The following is a 17,874-nucleotide window of genomic DNA, read 5'->3' on the forward strand; positions in this document are numbered from 1 at the left end:
ATGCTGCAGTGAACATGGGGTTGCAGATATCTTTTCAAGATAGTGATTTTGTTTTCTTGGATATATACCCAGAAGTGGGATTGCTATATCATACGGTAGTTCAATTTTTAAGTTTTTTGAGGAACCTCCATACTGTGTTCCATAGTGGCCGCACCAATTTACATTCCCGCCAACAGTGCACAAGGGTTCCCTTTCTTCACATTCTCGCCAGCACTTATCTCTTGTCTTTTTTTTTTTTTTTTTTTAATTTATTTATGGCTGTGTTGGGTCTTCGTTTCTGTGCGAGGGCTTTCTCTAGTTGTGGCAAGCAGGGGCCACTCTTCATTGCGGTGCGCGGGCCTCTCACTGTCGCGGCCTCTCTTGTTGCGGAGCACAGGCTCCAGACGCGCAGGCTCAGTAATTGTGGCTCACGGGCCTAGTTGCTCCGTGGCATGTGGGATCTTCCCAGACCAGGGCTCGAACCTGTGTCCCCTGCATTGGCAGGCAGACTCTCAACCACTGCGCCACCAGGGAAGCCCTCTTGTCTTTTTGATAAGAGCCATTCTAACAGGTGTGAGGTAATACCTCACTGTGGTTGTGATTTGCATGTCCCTGATGATTAGTGACGTTGAGCCCCTTTTTTAAGTACCTGTTGGCCACCTGTATGTCTTCTTTGGACAGGGGCATCCTCTTAACACACAAGTGAGACCACGTCACTCCTTGGCTCAGCAACCTGCCATGGCTCCCTCCTCATTCAAAGTGCCGACAGTGGCCTACGAGGCCTTACGTGATCGGCCTTCCCACCCTCATCTCTCCACTATTCCCCCCTCCTTCTCCCCACCCCCTGCCCCTCCCCCCCCGCCCCTCCCCCCCACCCCTGTCACTTGGCCCCCTTGGCAGCCCTCCAGCACTCCAGGCACATGACCACCTAGGGATTTAGCCCTGACCGTTCCCTCTGTCTGGAACAGTCTTCCCCAGACAGCCCATGGCTATGCCCTTTCAAGTCTTTGCTCAAATGTCTTCTTGCTGCAGCTCAATTGCCCTCCCTCTGTGTTTACTCTGGAAACTGCTCCTCACACCCCCCGACCCCCGCCAATTCCTCAGTGCTGTCCCCCCCTACTCTGTTATCACTTTCCTACACGTGGTGTTAGTTACTTTACGAAAGGCCTATTGTTTACTGTCTGTTTCCCCACCCCTTAGAATCCAAGTACATAGGATCTGGGATCTCTGTTGTGGTCCCTATCACGTCCTAGCTTCTAGAACGTACCTGGCACGTGGTGGACACCAACAAATCCTTATCTATACGAATTTGGATATGAATCTGATAGATAAAACATGGTGTATTATGGTTCTACTCATTTGTGCTGGAAAATTAATAGTAAAAAGTACCACAAGTGAAAAAATTAATAGTGAGGTGGAATTCTATTTTATTTGATTTTTGACTTGACTCCGTATTTTTCCTTTTAGGGCAAGTCTGTTTGTGTTTTTTTCCATTGTTCTGTTGGGGCATTCCAGTAAAACCTTTTACATACCAATGATGATCCCTTTGTTCGCCATATGTCAATTCATCTTGGCTTACTTTCTAGGTTGTTTCTTTGTGTTATTGGCTTTTTTATGTATCAATCTGCCTTCGGTTCTTTATTTTTTTTTTCGTTTTTTTGGTTTTTTTGGCTGCACTGAGCGGCTTGCAAGATCGTAGTTCCCTGACCAGGGATTGAATCCAGGCGCCCGGCAGTGAAAGCGCCAAGTCCTAACCACTGGACTGCCAGGGAATTCCCAGCCTTCAGTTCTTTAGAAAGAACTTCTTTTGTTGTCTAATTATTATTGTTTTAGTTCCCTCTACATTTTAATTTCTCAGAAGTAGATTTGGGTAGATGGTGTGATGTAGAGTTGTAACTTAATATTTTCCAAGTTCTCAGCTGATTATTACAGCCCTCTGTATGAAGCCATCTTTCTTTTTCTCCGTGGATTGAAATGTTGCCTTTATCACACTGTTGGCCTCCATGATCGGAAAATCCACATGACCAGACGTGGCGCTTCTCCTTGACTCCCAGACAGGTCACCTCTTCTTTAAGAGAAATCTGGAATGATTTGTGTGTGCATGTGTGTGCACCTGTGTGTTCTGGAATAGTTGGCTTATTCTCTTGTGACTCCCTTAGGATTAAGTGTCTGGGTAGAATTCCTAAAGCAATTTCCCCCCTTTCCTGAGCTGCCCTTGTAATATTGGAGGGTTGGCGCGGGATCAGTCTGCCTCAGCTGATTTCAGTTTTATTTCTCAAACTGGAGCCAGTGCCAGGTTTGCAAATAGTCTTTTCAGAGGTCCAGACTTAATTTGATAGAGAACCAGCACGTTAAACAAAATGAGAGAGTTGGCAATTTTAAGCAAATAAATTGCTTTCTATTGATAATGGGATATTTATGTCAGCTGCTGTGGAGAACAATTTCTTCATATCCAGGCCCTTTATCAATGATCAGGAAGGCACAGTGGAGTAGGAAGCAATGCAGCAAGGAGGTGTGCAGGAATTTGGTGAGCTGAAGGAGGGGGTCGCTCCGTGGGCTTCCCCCGAGTGGCTGTGAATCAGTCCAAACCTGTGTCTTTTCCTCTGCACAGTTCAGTGCAGGGCTTGGGCTCACATTGTCTTGAATTCCATCTGACTACCTAGCTTTCTCTAGGCAACAAGTCCAGGGCAGCTGTATTTGCCAGGCTATGAGAAACAAGACTTGGGCCATGTTTACGTGCGCCCTTGCCTGTGAGTAAAAGAAGGACAGGTTTGATAAGAGTTAAAATGGAAAAAGTCCACAACAGAAGGGGAATTCTTTTCTGGATTCCAGCCAATTCCTGCAACTCCCACCATTTGTCATTTTGCCCTGAGTCTCAGTGCCATGAATTGTTTGGAAGATGACTTTAGGAGAATTTTCATTTCATGGACTGAGCGTGTCTTTTGGGCCCTGTTTTAGGTGCTGGAGATGCTTTGGTCTAAGAGACCTACAACGTGGATGAATTAGGAGCAGACAAGTCAAGCTATACACATGTGACCGTCACTGCCCTCTTGTTCTATTAGGCTTGGTCTGTAAAACTGGTAAATCCCTGTGGCTGACTGAATCTGCCTGCTTCTGCCCCCTCCCGAATCTTGATACTGAACTCAGGTCCGGCTGCTTGACGCTCAAAAAATCAATGCTCGTCAGAGAGATTAATGTTGGTAGAAACGAAAGTTGCTTTTAATCAGAATGCTGGCAATCTGGGGAGATGGTGGACTCAGTGTCTCCCAAAAACCATCTCTCTAGAGTCTGCTCAGCCATGAAAGCTTTTAAAGGGAAAAAAGGAAATAATTTCAGTTAATCATTGAGATTGGTGGTCAGAGTCATTGCCATCCCCCATGGTGTACGGGCTTGTCCACTTCCTGTGATTTTTCTTTGGATGCTTTCTTGTTCACACAGTTTGTTCACGAGATTACTGAAGGGGAAGCTGGGGAAGAGATCTGGTCATCTGTTAATTACTTATTCTTCATTTCTACTTCTTTGATCTACGGAAAGAACCAACAAGTTAGGCAAGGTATTGTGTGATGAAAAGATTTGGAAGGTGTGCTAGGACCCGGAGATGAGGGGGTGACTGATTTAAGGTTAGTGATAAGACAAAGGGGCCTCCTGCAAAGAGCTCTTTCCTGCCAAAAGCTGCTTACATCCTGTGGCTGAGGTTGTTACAGACGGGGCAGGGGGCAGAGGGCAGGGGGCAGAGGGCAGGGGCAGGCGAGGTACAGCTGGGAGGTCTTAGACCTGCAAGGACTAAATCTGTCACTCGGCAGGTCTTACGTCTTAAGATTGGTAGGCCTACGGGGGTTCCAAAAACAAAGACTTTTCTCTAGCCTTCCAGAATGTAACATCCCTCTGGGACCCAAGAAAGATGGTTGTTAAGTAGACAGTGGTACAAAGCTGGGTAGCATGTGCTGCTTTGTGGCAGTGAATGAGAGCTAACTGCTCAGTGCGGAAGTAGGAAATGAGATGGTCCCATGACAGCCGCCATGATGGAGGAGGGCATTGATTCAGGAGAAACAGAGAGATGCCTGGGGCATTCTAGGACGAGCTTGGGAGGCTGCTAGGGAGAGTCTGAAGTTGTAACAAGAAGGGGGTGTACCAGAGAGTAATAGTGAGATAGAGGCTGCACTGGGGAAGCCGAGACATGGGTGAGGTCAGAGCTTCTCCAAGAGTGGGGCCTGAACCATGCATGAGTAGGGAGATCAAATTCGCTGATTGGAGTGTGCAGGAAAAAAAAAAAAATAAGGAGAAAGAAATAGGCTAGAAGATAGAGTGTGTCCCAGGTGGGAAGGGTGTGTCCTTTTCAGGAAGTACGTGTTTGAAGAGGTAGAGTGTGAAGTTGAGGAGTGCACACTCTGGCCAGCAGGCCTGGATTCAAATCACTGCCCTGACACTTAGAACCACGTGGCCTCAGGTGAAGGGCAACCTTCCATGGGTTGTTGCCAGGAATAAATGAGCTAACATACAGAGAACACTCAGAGCAGGGCCTGGTGTAGTTAAGCACACAGTACGTTTAGCTCTTACATAGTAGTTGGAGCCAGAAGAAATTGCTACTATTTGACCATTTTTTTTATCTATACCAAAGCAATTTTATATGGTTCAACCTAATATACTCATACACCTCTCCCATATACATTATAACTATATTGTGCATCTGTCGTGATGTACTGTGCGTTTCTTACTGTGGATTGGAATTTAAAAGGCTGTGTGCTATCCTGGCTTTCCCTGGCTAGGGAGTGGCTATGAAGCATCAATTTTAATAACGAAGTGTGATATTTCCATGGGTAGTTTGCTCTGAAGGGCCCCATGACATGCTCTTTTGCTGTCTTTGTCTAGCCCTCTTCCATGTGTCATTAAACGGTGGGCTGGGTGCTGGGCTTTCTAGAGGTTGCCCTTACCTAGTGGCGAACAGAAGCATCTGGGTCACATAATAGGGCCTGAGTCCACCTCACCACCAACTCCAGGCCTCCTTCCTGGCTCCTCTTGAGTGCTGTGCACTGGCTGCCCTGCATCTTCTCACTAAGCCTGGATTGACAGAATCAAAACAAAGCTGTATTGCAACATGGATGGACCTAGATATTATCATACTAAGTGAAGTAAGTGAGACAGAGAAAGACAAATATCATATGATATCACTCATATGTGGAATCTAATTTAAAAAATGATGCAAATGAACTTATTTACAAAACAGAAACAGACTTGCAGATATTGAAAACAAACTTATGGTTACCAAAGGGGAAATGTGGGAGGGAGAGATAAATCAGGATCTTGGAATGAACACATACACACTACTATATATAAGATAGATAACCAACAAGGACCTACTGTATAGCACAGGGAACTCTACTCAGTATTCTGTGATAACCTGTATGAGAAAAGAATCTGAAAAAGAATGAATATATGTAAATATATGTATAACAGAATCACTTTGCTGTACACCTGAAACTAACACAACATTGTAAATCAACTCTACTTCAATAAAATTTAAACAAACGAAAAACCCAAAGCTGTGTTGCCTTTAAAAATAATTTTTGCCTCATTAAAAAGCAAAACCAAAAAGAGCCCCTCATGTTTGCTTGGATTTAGTTGTTAGTTTTCTGTTAGAAAGTTCTTTTTTTTTTTTTTCAGCCCAGGAGAAATTCCAGAGGTCAGGGAAAAGACTTGGTTTCTAGAATAATACTCTGCGAGATCCAGAAAAAAAATCTTGAGTCCCAGCCACCAAGCTGTCCTCCACAGTCCCTTCCCACTGGGGGCTCAGTGTGGGCCCCACCTCTTCCCAACCCATGTCCTGTTTGCTTTATACCTTGGTTTCCTAGGACCTGGCACCTAGAAGGGTGTCTGACACACAGTCAGTGCCTAAGAAATATTTGTAAGGTTGAGTTAAATTGAACAATGCAAAGATAAACTTAGCTTTGAGGATTCCTAAGACCCCAGGGAGGGGAGGGGGTGTGAGCCATGCCTGAGAGGCCCTCTCCTCTCCATTCAGTTTGCTTCTGGTTTATTTCTGGAACTTGGATCTTGCTCTTCTGGCCTCCATATCAGTGCTAAATTCACAAAATGACCTTGTTTTCTCAGAACCTGATTTTTCTCTGATCTCAGGATATTCAGCTTAGGAGCAGTGTGACTTAATGAAAAATTAATTGTATTGATTATTACCATGCTCACAGATACATTCCACTCAGTTTGCTGCTTGCAGATCCATGCAGTATTGCCTTATGTGCCAAATGGTGCGATGCCTATTTTCTGCCTTGGGCTATTTCCCTGAGAAGGCGCTCGTTGCCATGTGAGAAATGACTCCTTCTGGAGAGAAGCACCAGGTTTGTCCCCAGGATGCTGGCTAGTCAGCTGGACTGTGGGAGATGGTCCATCTCCTCTTAGGAGGAACTACCCAGCATCCTGCCCTGGAAGCAGTCCTGGTCTAGACTCAGGAGGGTGGGTCTCTCCCCTCTCATCCCTCCTCCTCCCATGTTAGGGGAGCCCCTTTCCCCTCTCTGAGCCTCAGTTTCCTCATCTCAGCCATGAGTGTGGGTGTTTCCTGGGCACCTCCTTTGGGCCTGGTCCCATGCTGAGAGTGAGGTCTACTCAGGGTCCTGCGATTACCCTGCAGGTCTTTTTCAGGCAATGTCTGAATTGTTTCCTTTTCCTTGAAGCCTCCCTTTATAATCATCTGGATCTTGAACTTCAGCATAGCTAGATGAAAGGTACATCTCAGAGGAGATTGGGTTTCTGTGCATAAAAATGATGCAAAATGGAGGACACTGAGAACTGATACTGCCTTTTTGGAGAGTGTGATATTGTATAAGAAATATATATGGTTGGTCTTCTTCCCTGGTTCCTGGCCCCAAACTTCTGAAACCCTAGGAACCTCTGGAGTGATGAGAGTATCTTTTGTATGCTAATGAGATGACTGGTGGCTGGGGTCCTTAGATAGCTTTAGGATGGGGGCTGGTGGCCAGAGAGACCAAAGCATGATTAGAAGGTTGGAACTTTTAGCCCCATCCAGTGACTTCCAGGGAGAGGAGAGGGGCTGGAGATTGAGTTCTGTTGTCAATAGCCAATGATTCAAACAACCAGGCTTACATAATGGAACCTCCATTAAAAACCCTAAATGATGGGGTTTGGAGAGCTTCCAGATTGGTGAATACATGGAGGTGCTGGGAGGGTGGTGCCCAGAAAGAGTATGGAAGCTCTGTGCAAACCATAACCACCCCCCCCATACCTGGCCCTATGCATCTCCTCCATTTGGCTGTTCCTGAGTTCTACCCTTTATAATAAACCAGTCAATGTAAGTAAAGAGCTTTCCTGAATTCTGTGAGCTATTCTAGCAAATTATCGAATCTGAAGAGGAGTTGTGGGAACCCTTGACTTCATAGCTGGTTGGTCACAAGTCCCCGTGGCCTAGACTGGTGGCTGGCGTCTGAAGTGAGGACAGTTTTGTGGGACTTCCCCTTTGGGGTCTGCACTGACTCTGAGTAGTTAGTGTCAGAACTGGGTTAAATCATTGGACACCAGCTTATTGGCATCCAGAGAGCTGGAGAATTAGTTGGTGTGGCAAAAAAACCCCACACATTTGGTCTCAGAAGTGATGTGAGTAGAAACGGGTCATAGAGGACAACTTGGCAATATATATTAAGCACCGTAAAAAAACTCCTGCCCTTCGACCCAATACTTGTGTTCCTAAGATATCATCTTAAGGAGATGATCATCAAAAGACATGAAAATTTATGTACAAAGATTTCCATTGTGGTATTATTGAAAATCAGAACTGATCTAAGTGTCCCACACTAGGAGTTTGGTGGCATCAATTTGGCTATCGTGATTTAATGGGATACTATGTAGCCATCAAAAATGATGTTTTAAAGACTAGCTAACAATATGGAAGATTGAAATGACAGTGTGTTAAATGAAAAAAAAATGATATAAAGCTATAGAGAGAGCATGAGCCCAGTTTAGGAATACCTGTACTTAAAAAAAGTTTGGAATAAAATGCCCTAATATGTTAACAATGGTTATTGCTGACCAGTGAATTATAGATCATTTTTTTCTTTATACATTTTGGGGGCATTTTTCATAAGAAGCATCAATTAATGTATAAACTGAAAAACGTAGCATTCCCCTGTAGGTCTAGCTCTGGTCTTTTGAGGGGGTTGTCCCCATCCCAGAGGTCAAGTCCAGAACCTCTCAAGACAAAGAAAACTGCAGTCTTGATAGATGTCCTCTTCCTTTCTCTTTGCTCATCGCCCTGTTTTTCAGTAGAGAGACCCTCCAGCGATGCTGACTCTCATCCATATTCAAATCATTTTAATGGTTCTCCTTTCAGCCCTATGGAGCGTTCAGTCCATCACTGGGTGCCCGTGGCCCAGATGGGCTTTCATTGTGAGTTTCAGTTCTCATTTGCTTTGTTCTTTTGCTGTTGGGGAATTTTCCATTAGCTTTAACGGACCTGGCATGCTAAAATCAATTCAGCTTCATCTGTGGAGGTGTAAACTTTGGGGACAGATAAACTCTGTTTTAGCTCCTAAACCCTTAGAAATGCCCCTGGCTTTCTGACCGCCTGGTGCCACCCTACGTTAGGAGAGAATGATTATTTTTCATGACCTGGGCTACTTCGTCCGTGTAATTTCTCTACCTAATAAGTTACTGACATGCTTTTCTTTCTGAATGCTAGCTAGGGAAGGAGTTGGCGTTACTTTTGAATTCAAGGTGTCATTTGAGGCAATAGGTAAGGAAAAAGGCCAGGAGCGTGGTGACACCAGAGATCCGCAGCATGAACCTTGAACCACTGTCCCACCAGCCTTGAGCACAGGGCCTTTGAATTGTTTTTTCAACACTGCCTCTTGCCTGCCCCCAGGGTTAACAGGGACTCATGGTGAGCCTGGGGCCAGGGAACCTGCAGGAGCCCTGCTCAACCCTGGATTCTAACCGTAGATCACGGCTACTGTTATGCTCTCGGGGAGGGACAGTCAATTAGTGAGCATTTATTGAAACGGATGCAATCACATCTCAAATAGCAAATAACCTAGGAGTGAGGATCCTTTAACCCTTTTGAAAATGTACCAAGAAAAAAAAGCCAGGTTAGAAAGTGTATGATACAAAGCAGCATCGTAACCCCAACCCCGCCCCCATCTGTGTGGCCACAGCTCTATTAAATGCGGGACACTTCTGAGTTCCCGCTGCATCCCTGCCTCCTCCCAGCAGATTTCCCTCCTCCTTCAGGGCCCCACCCCCTTGCTGTCTGAGCTCTCACCTCTGTGTTCCCTAATTACTGAAACCAATTAGTTGTATTTGCAGACCGATAGATTATAATTAAATTGGAACTCATTCACACTAAAACCCACACTGGGATTGAACCAGCATTTTGTATGCAGTTATGGTCATTCTATTCCCATTTTCCATCCTCATCGTATTTTCAGTATCACTGTCTTCAAAGGCTAGTCGTGTATTTCCATGTATTCACCAGGCCTGACTGCTTGGGTATCTCTCAGAGCCCTGGACTCCGCGTGGCCAAAATACCACGTCCCCTCCCTCCCTCCCTGAAATCCTGTGCTTCTTCCTGAATTCGCTCTCAGTTAATATCATCACTGCTCACCCCATCAGGCAAGCTAGAAACCTCAGCATCATCCTCAAATCGTCCCTCCCCTAAACCTGGGACACCTGAGCCCTGGACCGCTCAGAAGTCTCTTGGTCCCCCTCCCAGCAGCTCCGGAGGTAGCTCTGGTCTCCTCATCTCCCCTTCGTCTACAGGTGAGGGCTCTGCTTCTCATCCCTTGTCACTCTGGTCTTCACCACCCTGATGCCAGAGCCCTCAGTTTACAAACCAATCTGATCCTTTCTCTCTCTCTCTTTTTTAAAAATTTAAAACCATTCAGGGCTCCCTGTGGCCTACAGCAGGGGTTCACAAACTTTAAAAAGCCAAAGTATAACTATTTTAGGCTTGGTGAGCCAAACTGTCTGCGTCACAGTGACTCAGTTCTTATTGTGTGGTCCAAGAGCAGCTGAAAATGGACAACCATTTGTCAACGAACGGGCGTGGCTGTGTTCCAATAAAACTTTATCGACACACAAGGTGGTGGGCCAGATTTGGCCACAGACCATCGTTTGCCAACACCTGGCCTGCAGGGTAAAGCTCAGGTGGCTTCGAAGGCTCTTTCAATCTTGCCCTAGCACACTTCTCCACGCTCATCTCTCGATGTTTCTACACCCACCACACAGCCAATGCGTTCAACACGCCCATCTTGGTGCACTTTCTCCACTCAGCCTCCTTTCCCTTCTCTCCGAGGCCTTAAGATTCAAAAGATCCAAGTGTAACCCTTTCACAGAACTGTCTCTTTGTCCCAAGGAAGGACTTCCATGAGATTTGTGTAGACTTGTACTATTGTGCTTGTCGTTCTCTGTTATGAATATCTGGTCACCCCTCTGTCTCTCCAACTGGAATGTAAACTTCTTGGAGCCTGGAAAGTTTTTTTGGCTACCTGTCTATCTTAGCATCGCACCTGGCGTATAATAAATAAGCAGCAACTCTTCAGTGAGTGAATGGCTGTATTAATCAGCTCTACATAGTCATTTGTTGTCTTTCATAGAGAAGGGGGAAACTTTTCTAAATCTTTTGTCATTAGCTCAGCTCCCATCCTATTATTTCTCCCGAATAAAGACCTCCAGACTTGTCTCTTATATTTTCTGGTGCGTTTGTGTTGGTGTTTAATAATTGCCTGGCCTAGCCTTGCTGAGCTGCATCTCTCTCCAGTTCTGCAGTTTCTCAATGGCATTTATCAACAGAAGGCATCTTGTTCATTCATAAAGCCCTCACGTTTTGTGGTTAAAATCCCACCTGCTTCCCAAACATACCTTTTTGTGGAGAATAAACAGATTTCACAGCTAGCGGGGACTGAGATAGGAAAAATTGTTCTTCGTTACTAATTTGAGTTTGCCAGTTAGCACAATGAATTTCAGCTGATTCTTCAGAGCTAGAACATTAGCCAATGAATATTGACTCTGCCTGGTGTCTGGATTTCATCTGATACACACTCTGTTGGGGCGGCCTGATTGTGAGTCTGTTCTGTATGATGGCCGCGCCTCTGGCCACTGCTCCTGCCTGAATTGGCTATGACCATAGGGAGCATCACAGAACCAAAGCATGGTTCTCAGAGGGCACTGGGTCCAGACGCAGGGGGTACCAGTGGTGGCTGCAGGTATTTTTAAGAAAATAGACTTGCTGGCATAATGAGCAGTAAATCTCTTGTTCTCTAAAACAGGATCGTTTCTATCCCAGGCCTTGCTTTGCTCCAGAACATCAACCTTACTCCAGGGAGGAGAGGCCCAGGTCCCTGTGGGAATGTAGACTTTGCTTCTGGGAGATTCCACAGGCAGAGAGTGGATTCCTTTTTTTCAGAAGATGTGTCTTACCGTGTTTCCTTTCATATTCTGCACAATGACAGTTGGACAGGCTCCATGAGCATCATGGATGCCCCTCTGTGGTCCACGAAGTCATCTTGGAGAGGGCAGAACTGGCCGTGCTGGTGCCTGGTGTGCACATGCTTCGTGAGGCTGAGATTGAATCAAAGACCAAAAGCACAGCGTGCTTATATAACTCCGAAGCACAAGGGACTTTCGCCTAAAGAGGGGATACATTCCAGTGGAAAGCACACCACATGACTGAGTTGTTCCCAGAAACTTGATCAGTGGTCTCCAGTTCCCGAGGATGTGGAAAGTGGCCAGAGCCCCTTCGTGCTGTGCCCAGGCTGCCTGTAGCCAGAGGCAGAGGGATCCGGCCTGCTCCCATGTCTCCGCTGTTTTATGGGCATATTCCTCACACCCTGTTCTGCTATTAAAAATAAAATGAGGCACACATCACGTGTCTCAGACTGCAAGACCCATTTCCTTCTAATAAGCGTCTTGTTTCCTGAGCTTTCAAGGTATCTTTCCAGGGTGGAAAGATGAAATCTCTAGAGGCTCCTATTATGGATTTCTAGTTTTGTACTTTTGTTCCCCTCCTCTCTGCTACTTTGAAAGAAAACGAAGTTAGTGAGCTCTGTCTGCCTCTGCAGATACAGACACACAGACCCACACACACCACACACACCCACACACACCACACACACACAGGAGCAGATATTCTTTTTTTTTAATAATTTAATGCTAGTTGTTTTTTTTTAAGCGTTATCAATTTTACTGATTTTTTTTCCAGAGCTCCAGCTTTTTTTTCTGGCCGTGCTGCACGGCATATGGGATCTTAGTTCCCCGAGCAGGGATCGAACCCACGCTCCCTGCACTGGAAGTGCAGAGTCTTAACCACTGGACTGCCAGGGAAGCTCCCCTGGGAGCAGATATTCTTTGCAAACAGAGAAGAGCGGCTTTGTCCCACTTACTTGGGGGCCATAGAAAACAGAACTCAGAGCTGAGATGTACCTGCCACATCCTGTCCTGGGCTAGAGCAGGGCCCGCCTGGAGGCTGCAGACAGGTAAACCATGGGGGTTTGAGGCCTCGAGGGAGCGTGTTCCTTCAAGCAGGGCAGTTCTGGGGAGACCCCTGTCTGAGGTCTGATTTACCAAATCCAGTAGCCCAGGGGTGAGGCAACCCTAGGCATAACCCAGGCAGCAAGGTGGGGTTCGGGAGGCATACCCACCAAGGCCCTCATTTCCAGGTCAAGTTCTCAAACATCCCCAACCAGGCCTCTCTGGAGTGGCCAGTGTAAGGATACAGGCTCTTTCACCGGTAAGATCTAGGGCATGCAGGGGACCACAGGAGTGAGGCCAGGCCCTGTCAACAGAAGGGGACCATCCTTCGGAGTGATAGCATCAGCCCAGAGAGTTCAGGATTGAGTCAGAGGAATGGGAAGAGGAGATGGTGCCTCGGGAGAGAAGTGGTCCAGAGAACAAGGGGCAGGGCTCAGCCTGCAGCTGACCACCCCAGCCTCTTCTGGGACCCCAGGCAGGGCCCTTGTCATCATCTGACATTTTCTACTGTTGCACGGTTTGTGTCAGCCCTGATGTAAAAAACCCTATCATAAAGGCTGGAAGGAGATCCAACCCAACCTGGTTTTCAGATGGGGACACTGAGGCTGAGGGAGAGGCCTGCCCTGGTCTCAGGGCAGAGCTAGATGGACTTCCTTGTAGGCTGATTCCCGTCTCAGGAGATCTCCCTCTGTATCCTCCTGCCCTTGGCGTCGAGACTTGGGCTGAGTGAGGCGTGGTCTCTGCCCCAGTGTCCTTGAGCACTGTGTGACGTGACCTCAAGCTGAGCCGTGGCTCTAAGCTCTTTTAGGGCCACCTGGCACCTGGTAGGAAAACATATGGCTGCTTTAGGTATCTTGGGCATGTTGCATTGATGAGAAAATTCTCAAAATGCAGACAAACCCCTTAATTCAGAATTTGGAAAGGGCTAAAATGTTTTCTATATCATCAATGGAAAAAAGAGGGGTGTTTGAACAGCAGATCAATAGGGTGTGAAAGAGAACACAGGCTTCCTGTTCTCTTAAACACTTTAACGATGTCCACGGATCCTTAGAAAGGGGCTCAAAGGACCTTAAGGATTCTCTTGGCCAACCCAGCTCATTTACACATGAACAAACCGAGGCCTCAGGATTTGGCCGCAAACCTAATTAGCTAACATGCCTGGCTGGGAGCCCAAGGTCTTGACTCCCAGGCTGGTCTTCCCTCTGCCGGAGCACACATTTATTCACGTAGCGCATTCAGAGTGCTGAATTAGTACCGATAGTGAATCTGCTGCTAATATCTGATGCTTATTTGTTCAGACCCATCGTCCATTGAACAGCTGTCCGTCAAGCGCCTCCTTCAGAGCGTAGGTGGGAACATACCGCTGTGAATGAAATGTATGAGGAGCTTGCAGCTCCGAGAAGCCGTGATTTCTGCACCATGATTTCATCGTATTTCTAGACGGCACGTGCGAGGTGTCGCGTGGGAGGAGTAAATGACCTGCTGAACAGTCGGCAGTGAGGGAGATAACTTGGCTGTGGTGAGCAAAGGTGTTTTTGTGAAATATGCTGCCCTCGTCTTGGTCTTGGAGGACCGATATGATTTGGGCAGGTAAAGAGGGTGGCAAGGTATTTCAGGTGGAAGCCCTGGATGGTAGAGTGTAGAGGGCTGAAACACAACCCCCAAAGGTATCAGATTCCCATCCCTGGAACTTGTAAATGTCACCTTGGAAAAAAGGGTCTTTGCAGATGTCTTTAAATTAAGGATCTTGGGATGGGGAGATTATCCTGGATTATACGGTGGTCCCTAAATGCAATCACAAATGTCCTTGTAAGTGGGAGACAGAGGGAGATCACAGACAGAAGACGAGAAGGTGATGTGATCACAGAGCAGCTATTGGAGTGATGCGGCCACAAGCCAAGGAAGTAAGCTTGTAGGAAGAGGCAGGAAAAGAATCTTCCTTGGATCCTCTGGAGGAGTATGGGTCTGTCCCCACCTTGATTTTGGCCCAGTGATACTGATTTGAGATTTTGGGCCTCCAGACTGTGAGAGAATAACTTTCTGTTGTTTAAGCCACCACGTTTGTGTGATTGATTACAGCAGCCCCAGGAAATTAATACAAATAGGAAAGGGAAAGCCTGCTCGCGTAAGGGTTCAATGTGTTTGCTGGGAGGATAGTCAGATATTTAGAGAAGTGGTAACTACAGTTGACCCTTCATGGATGCTGAACCCATGGATTCGAGGGCCGGCTGCCCTGCCGATACCAAGGGATGACTGTAAATGGTTAGGGCCAGTGTCTTGCATTAGTTTGAAGAGTTCCTGCAAGTTTCTGCCTGGATCTTATCTTCCCACCTGGAGTGAGGGGCTCTGGAGGGGAACCATGATGTCCGGCAGATTTCTCTGCAGTCCTAACTCCCATGCTCCTTAGGTATAGGCAGCCACTGCTTGTTGAATGGCCTGATGAGTGCTGGCAGCTGCTGTAGCTGGGATCACACTGGGTTTATTGATGAAAAATCAAAGCTGTCTGGAGCTCAGAGACAATTGATGTACCTCTCATCTCCAGACTGTGATCTCCAATCGAATTCCCATGACCTACCTCGCAGGGGTGTGATGTGTTAGGAAATGCTCAGCCAACCCAGGATGAACAGGCGGCGGCGGCGGAGGTGGGGCTCTGGAGGGAGGGACTCTGGGTGGAAAGCAGAGCAACTCTGGTTGGGGTAAGAGGATGGGAGTTTCCCTGCTGGGTGAAATGGCCTTCTTGATGGCGGAGTCAAATTCTCTGCCAGCCCCAGAGAATGTGATTAAAGATGGCTCTGGGGCTCTTATGACACTCTTATTGATCTGAGGTTGTTTATAGCCATAAAACAGCTGTAAATTAGAGGAATGAAGTAAAAACAGCAGGGTACTTAACTCCTGTCCTCCTAGGAGGTTGAGAAAGCTTTCTGCACAGCTCCTGCGGCAGCAGGGAGCTGAAGTATAAGTCTGCAAAGGGGAATCTCATTCTCCTTTCCTCCTGACAGTCCAAGCTAGTAGCTGTCTCCTCACCGCTGAAACCTAATCCTCATCCTCGTTGGGAAAGTGTCGTCGGCTAACACAATTCCCAGCTGGGACCACCAATTGTTTACCGGCTACTGTGTGTTAGATGCTCAGGGCCAGTTATCTCCTCCTTCCAAAGCTGTTTTTCTGTTTTTATCCCCCTTCCCTCCCTTTCCTTTACTCCCATCTCCTTTCCTCTCTCTCTTTTTTTTCTTCCTTTCTTTTGTTCCTCTTTTGGCCACCCTTTTTATCAGATTAAAGGGTTTTGACACATCACTATCTGTAAAGCAGTTAGGAGTTTTCAACAGACAATCGCCAATCATTTCAATGCAGTAGACCACACCTTGTGACGCTGGACTTTCTTTGCTCTCCCCTTGTAGAGATCCGAGAGGCCTTTCGGGTTCTGGACCGAGACGGCAATGGCTTCATCTCTAAGCAGGAGCTGGGAATGGCCATGCGCTCGTTGGGGTACATGCCGAGTGAGGTGGAGCTGGCCATCATCATGCAGCGCCTGGACATGGACGGTGAGACCCGGGCCTGCAGCGCCCCCCGCTGGGATGAGCCTGGACTCATCAGGGAGATCTTGGGTTTAAAGGCCCTTTGCACTTGGAGTCGAAAGACTTTGATTCATGTCTTGGTTTACCTTTGAGGAGTGGAAACTTGAACTAGATCAGGGTTTTTCAAACCACATTCCGTAGACCTCTAGGGGTCTGCAGAGGTGGTTCTGGGGCCACTAGAGAGAGCAGGGTGAGGAAGGGGGCCTGGCTGGTGGAGGACTGAGAATGGTTTGGTTTTGTTTTCAGAACAGCTTTGTTGAGAAAGAATTCACACACCATGAAATTTACCCATGTAACCTATACAATTCAATGGCTTTGAGTGTATTCACAGATTTGTGCAACCAATGGCATGATCAATTTTAGAACATTTTCACCATCCAAAAAGAAACCCTGTACCTCTTATTCATCACCTCCCAATCCCTCTATCCCCCACCAAGTCCTAGGCGACCACTGATCTGCTTTCTGTCTCTATGGACTGACCTCTTCTGGATGTTTCATATAAATGGAATCATGTAATACACGGTCCTTTGTGACTGGCTTCTTTCACCTAGCGTAATATTTGTAGGGTTCATCCATATTGTAGCATGTATCACTACTTCGTTGCTTTTTATGGCCAGATCATATTCCATCGTTTGGCTATAACAGCTTCTTTTCTCTCTGTTTTACATACTGGGTTTCTACATACAATCACATTGAGGAAAAGGGTTTCACTGTATTTAAACAGTTCTGAAAAATGACTGCCTTTGATGATCCTTAAGATTCTTTCCTGCTCTAAAACTGGCTGTGACCTTCCTGCCTTGGCTGAAGGTCCAGGAAGGAGCCTTCTTATTTTGTTGTTTTCAACACACACTCTCCCCCTCTGAAAAGCAGCTTGATTCCAGGTGTAAAGTGTTCAAAGTGGCAGGCTTTGGGGACTCTTGGGTATACTCATGAAGTAGAGACAAAGTAAAAGGAAACAGAGGAGGGGGGCAGGATGCCTTTGGGAGAGATAGATGAAGACCCTGGTAGGGAGATGTTTGTTTGGCCTGCAGACTAATTGCAAGAACATGGCTGTGTCCTGTGATCTTGCTGGATTTGTTGGAAGGATGATAATAAGTGTGACCGTATGGTGAATGGACCCCAGTGCCAACCACCAAGTGCAGCTGTGGGCATTTATTTGCTGGTTCAGGAAAGAGATGTTTTATCAGGGATGTTCAGTTGTATGTGGAGTGCCAACCCTGTCCTTACAACCTTGACGGATTGTGACTCACTGGGTCTTTGCACGCCTGACTCGACCTTGCTTTGTATGTAGAGGTATTTCTGACGACCTGGAGCAAAGCACATGTTGTATATGTCCATGAATTCCCATCATCATTTCAGAGATACATTTCCAGAAAAGAGAAAAAAAAGAGTTTCTTCCTTAAAAGAATAGAAATCTTAACCTGTACCTCTGTGTATAGAATTAAGATTTTTGTGCTTTTGAGTCTCCTCCCACAACTTGTAAAATAAAATATGGTCAACTGGACTAAAAGCAAATGGAATTAGCAACGTTTAGTCAAAATGATCTGGGGCTATCGTGGGAGAGTTACTCCTCTGAGATTTAAGGGTCTTCATCCAAGTCCATCCCTGTTCTTTGTATATTCATTCATCAGACCCTGGCTCATGGGGAATTTTTACATTTTTGCAAATCCTCCCTGATTCCACCAGGACTTGGGAGTCCCCCAGGGATCTCGTGTTGATGGTGCTGTTCAACGGGCCCGTCAGGACTCGGGCATCCGTATCCATATGGGGGTTACAGTTTAAGAGACTTCAGGTTTCACCAGTTTATTTGCAACATCATACTTAGCGACCAGTGCCG

General features: G+C 46.6%; 1 protein-coding gene across 3 annotated transcripts in view; it reads left to right on the top strand.

Annotated features, from left to right (window-relative positions):
- CALN1 (calneuron 1) overlaps nt 1-17,874 on the top strand; it is a 440,912-nt gene that overhangs the window by 192,594 nt on the left and 230,444 nt on the right. For all 3 annotated transcript variants that reach the window (XM_061209354.1, XM_061209355.1, XM_061209356.1), the window contains one exon: nt 15,861-16,004. In XM_061209354.1, the coding sequence (XP_061065337.1) occupies nt 15,861-16,004 (144 nt within the window). The remainder of the gene's footprint in view (nt 1-15,860; nt 16,005-17,874) is intronic.

This window comes from Eubalaena glacialis, chromosome 13 (genome assembly GCF_028564815.1).
Source record: "Eubalaena glacialis isolate mEubGla1 chromosome 13, mEubGla1.1.hap2.+ XY, whole genome shotgun sequence".
Classification (NCBI taxonomy): domain Eukaryota; kingdom Metazoa; phylum Chordata; class Mammalia; order Artiodactyla; family Balaenidae; genus Eubalaena; species Eubalaena glacialis.